Here is a 3028-nt window from a genome sequence, read left to right as displayed (position 1 = left end):
GCTCGATTTCACCGCTCAAGAAGGTCACGGAGACGCCGTTCTTGCCGCCGATGCACGACTCGGACGCAATCGTCCGCCGGCAAGTAGTGTACAGCGACCCGAAACCCACGCCCCTGTTGGCGAGTAGTACGCCGACGATGCTGCTCGCCGACGACCCCCTGTGGCGCGACGACGAGCCCAATACGGACCAATTCTTGGACGACTTGTGGCTCTTGCAGTATTTCTTGTCGTAATCCGAAACAAGATATTCTATTTAATCCACAGCGACCTGATGACGTAGGTATATCTTGAAGGAGGACCTAGCCCTCGCAACGTCCCGCGTCCCAGGGTGGTAACGCCAAACGGCCACGGGCCCATATCTCGCGCGTCGGTGGAAAATCGAAGACAAAAACGATCGCGTCGCCGGAGGTTGTCGTCCTCTTTCATTGGAGCTAAACATCGAAGCTTGCATGCTTCTACCGTACGACTTTCAAGGTAGTCGAACTACTACTACCTAGGTAGTCACCGTTGGCATGAGTCCCATCCACGGATCGGAAAGACCCGATGCGGAATCAATGCGGAACCAATGCAGAGCCAATGTGGTATTGAATCAAATCGAGTTTCTGTGCTGCAGGAAGCGAGTCGCATCACGACAAAAATCCATGGCGTAGATAGCCGTCGTACCACCGCGGCAACGCCATCCCTCTCAACGCCATCGCGGTGCCATCAGCTGGTTTCTCACCGAGGGTTTCAGAAGGGCGGGACACCGCACCTGCTACCGCTCCGAGGAACCTTTTTATGTTTTTATGAACGCACACGAATGATTGACTCGTAATATTCGCAGAAATATGGGGTGGCTACCATTGCAGGCACTGCTTGATTTGGACGAGAGGTCGACACGATACCGTATTGCTGTGTTCCGTATCCATAGAAGCGAGGCCGGGTGGGACGCGGAAGATAGCGCCATCTCCAACCGTGTGTTCCAAAGATTAGTTCCACGTTGGTCGTCCCACCGCGGTTGCCTTCGAAACGATCGCCGACGTGAGACGTGCGGGGTGCCACGTCGCCGTGCCGTTCGAATTCGAGGCCTCGAGTGGTCGTCCCAGAGGCTGTTGGGGCCACCATTCTCGATCACGGACATCTCTCTCAATCATGTCCATTTCAAAAAAGCACCCTTTCCATCACCAAGTCATGGAGGCGCTGCCAGCCGCCTCGAACTTTGCCGTCACGTCGTCGGCCAGCGGCAAGCGTGTGCTTCTCGTCTCACTCGCCGACAGTACCGAGAACGTTGTCGAAGCACCGCCCAAGCGCATCAAGCTGCAACCCATGCCGCCGCTCAAAGTCAATATCGGCGACGCGGACGATGAAAGCCCGCGGGATGTGGGCGCCGACGAGATTCTCTTTCCAATCTGGCATCTCACGGACCTTGTGACGGACAACGACCTCATGGACGAGGACGACGCATGGCTGCTCGAGTACTTTCTCTCGTAAGCAAACCGCATCGGTGTGTGCGCGACCTATTTAATTGCAAAAATATCATATTGTCTGCATTTCCATCCAACTGAATGAGAAGCACGATGAGCATCGAGTTCCTAGAAGCATCAAGCAAGACGCCTCCGAACTAGGCCCTTGTCCCGAATACTTTACCGCTGTCCATGTTGCGGCTACTGGTGGCAGATAGCACTCAGGAACTTGATGCGTTTGAAAATTCGATTTCGAAATCGGGCGCCAAGTGATCTTCCGCCTACCGTACACTAACGTCACCCAGAACAGCAACCGGACCAAGACCAAGCACCAACACTACCCTTACACGCCCAAGACAACATTACTGAACGGTGTCTGTACGACACCGATTCGCTATTTGCAAAGCTCAAGCTATGGATACTTGAAAGCTGGGTGAGCTGCCTGGCGCCTACACCTTGTCCAAGCAGCAGCCAGCAATTGATACGAAGTCAAGCCAAGATTGCCACCGAGCTCTCAATCACCCATCCCCATGTAGACCTCGGTGGCAGCATCCAATAGTAGGCACTTGGGCTACGCTTAAGGTGGGGCTGGATGCGGGACGATCGTTCCGTGCTTGCCAAAGAGGGCTTGGTTGCCGCTGCCCGTGTCGGAGGATCGTGACATGTGTTGGCTTTTTGCCCGTCAAAGGTTTCTCGTAACAGATCTGAGTTTTCATAATCGATATAGAGAACGCAAGCATGTTATGACCACAGATCGAAATACGGTGTCTTGATTGTCAACTCGGACAGAGTTGGGCCACTTACAGATTTATCTTGCTTGAATTCGTAGCACAACGACGACATTCGATTGAGGCGCTTCCGTTGCTCTTGCTCGCGGGTTTTAGGTTGCTGGACCGGGTATGAAAACACGATGACGTACATTTGCACCATTCAAAAGAGACGCACAAGCAGGCGCACAAGCAGGCAAGGGCGTCGCACATGGTTCTTGTAGAACGCCAAGCTCAACGCGTCGTCGATTTCATTCAAGCATACCGCGTGGAGATGCGTTGGTGCTACTAGTATGATTTGATCCTACTAGTCTTATTCAAGTCGCCTAGGAATACTTGATGCTGGTTTTTAGTTTCGGCACATGCCGAATGCAACGAAAAAAAGGCCTCCATGCTCGCACGGTTTGCGCTGGCGACGGTCGTCGTCGTCGGCCTCGTCGTACTGCGGAAGCGCAAGCTCAAGCGGCTCCAGGCGCGGATCATCTACCACCGGGACAAGGACCTCGGGCGGCGCTTCGGCATGGACGTCGGCGGGACGCTCGGGAAGCTCGTGTACCTCGAGCGCGACCCCTCCGACCTCGGCGACGTGCACACGTACATGATGGCGTCGACGACGTACGGCAAGTCGGCCAACCGCGAAGACGGCATGGCGCTGCAGCTCTCCACGGGCCGCATCCACTTTCTGCGCTTTGAGACGAGCAAGCTCGAGAAGGTCGTCGAGTTTGTACGCCACCGCTGCTTCCACCGACACATCCGCACGATGCCCTGCACGGGCGGCGGCGCCTTCAAGTTTAGCAAGCTCTTTGAAGACAACGTGGG

General features: G+C 55.0%; 2 protein-coding genes across 2 annotated transcripts; both read left to right on the top strand.

Annotated features, from left to right (window-relative positions):
• Positions 1-1113: 1113 nt before the first annotated feature.
• Positions 1114-1537, top strand: SPRG_17905 (hypothetical protein). Its single transcript, XM_012357320.1, has one exon. It carries the CDS (start codon positions 1132-1134, stop codon positions 1468-1470), a length of 339 nt encoding a protein of 112 aa, XP_012212710.1. The 5' UTR covers positions 1114-1131; the 3' UTR covers positions 1471-1537.
• A 1059-nt stretch (positions 1538-2596) lies between these two features.
• Positions 2597-3016, top strand: SPRG_17904 (hypothetical protein; the record flags this gene model as incomplete). Its single annotated transcript, XM_012357319.1, has 2 exons — positions 2597-2933; positions 3005-3016. The coding sequence occupies exons 1-2, from the start codon at positions 2601-2603 to the stop codon at positions 3014-3016; spliced, it is 345 nt and encodes a 114-aa protein (XP_012212709.1). The 5' UTR covers positions 2597-2600.
• Positions 3017-3028: the final 12 nt, after the last annotated feature.

This window comes from Saprolegnia parasitica (genome assembly GCF_000151545.1).
Source record: "Saprolegnia parasitica CBS 223.65 unplaced genomic scaffold supercont2.850, whole genome shotgun sequence".
NCBI classification, from domain to species: Eukaryota; Oomycota; class Saprolegniomycetes; order Saprolegniales; family Saprolegniaceae; genus Saprolegnia; species Saprolegnia parasitica.
This window is presented reverse-complemented; position numbering and strand designations above follow the sequence as displayed.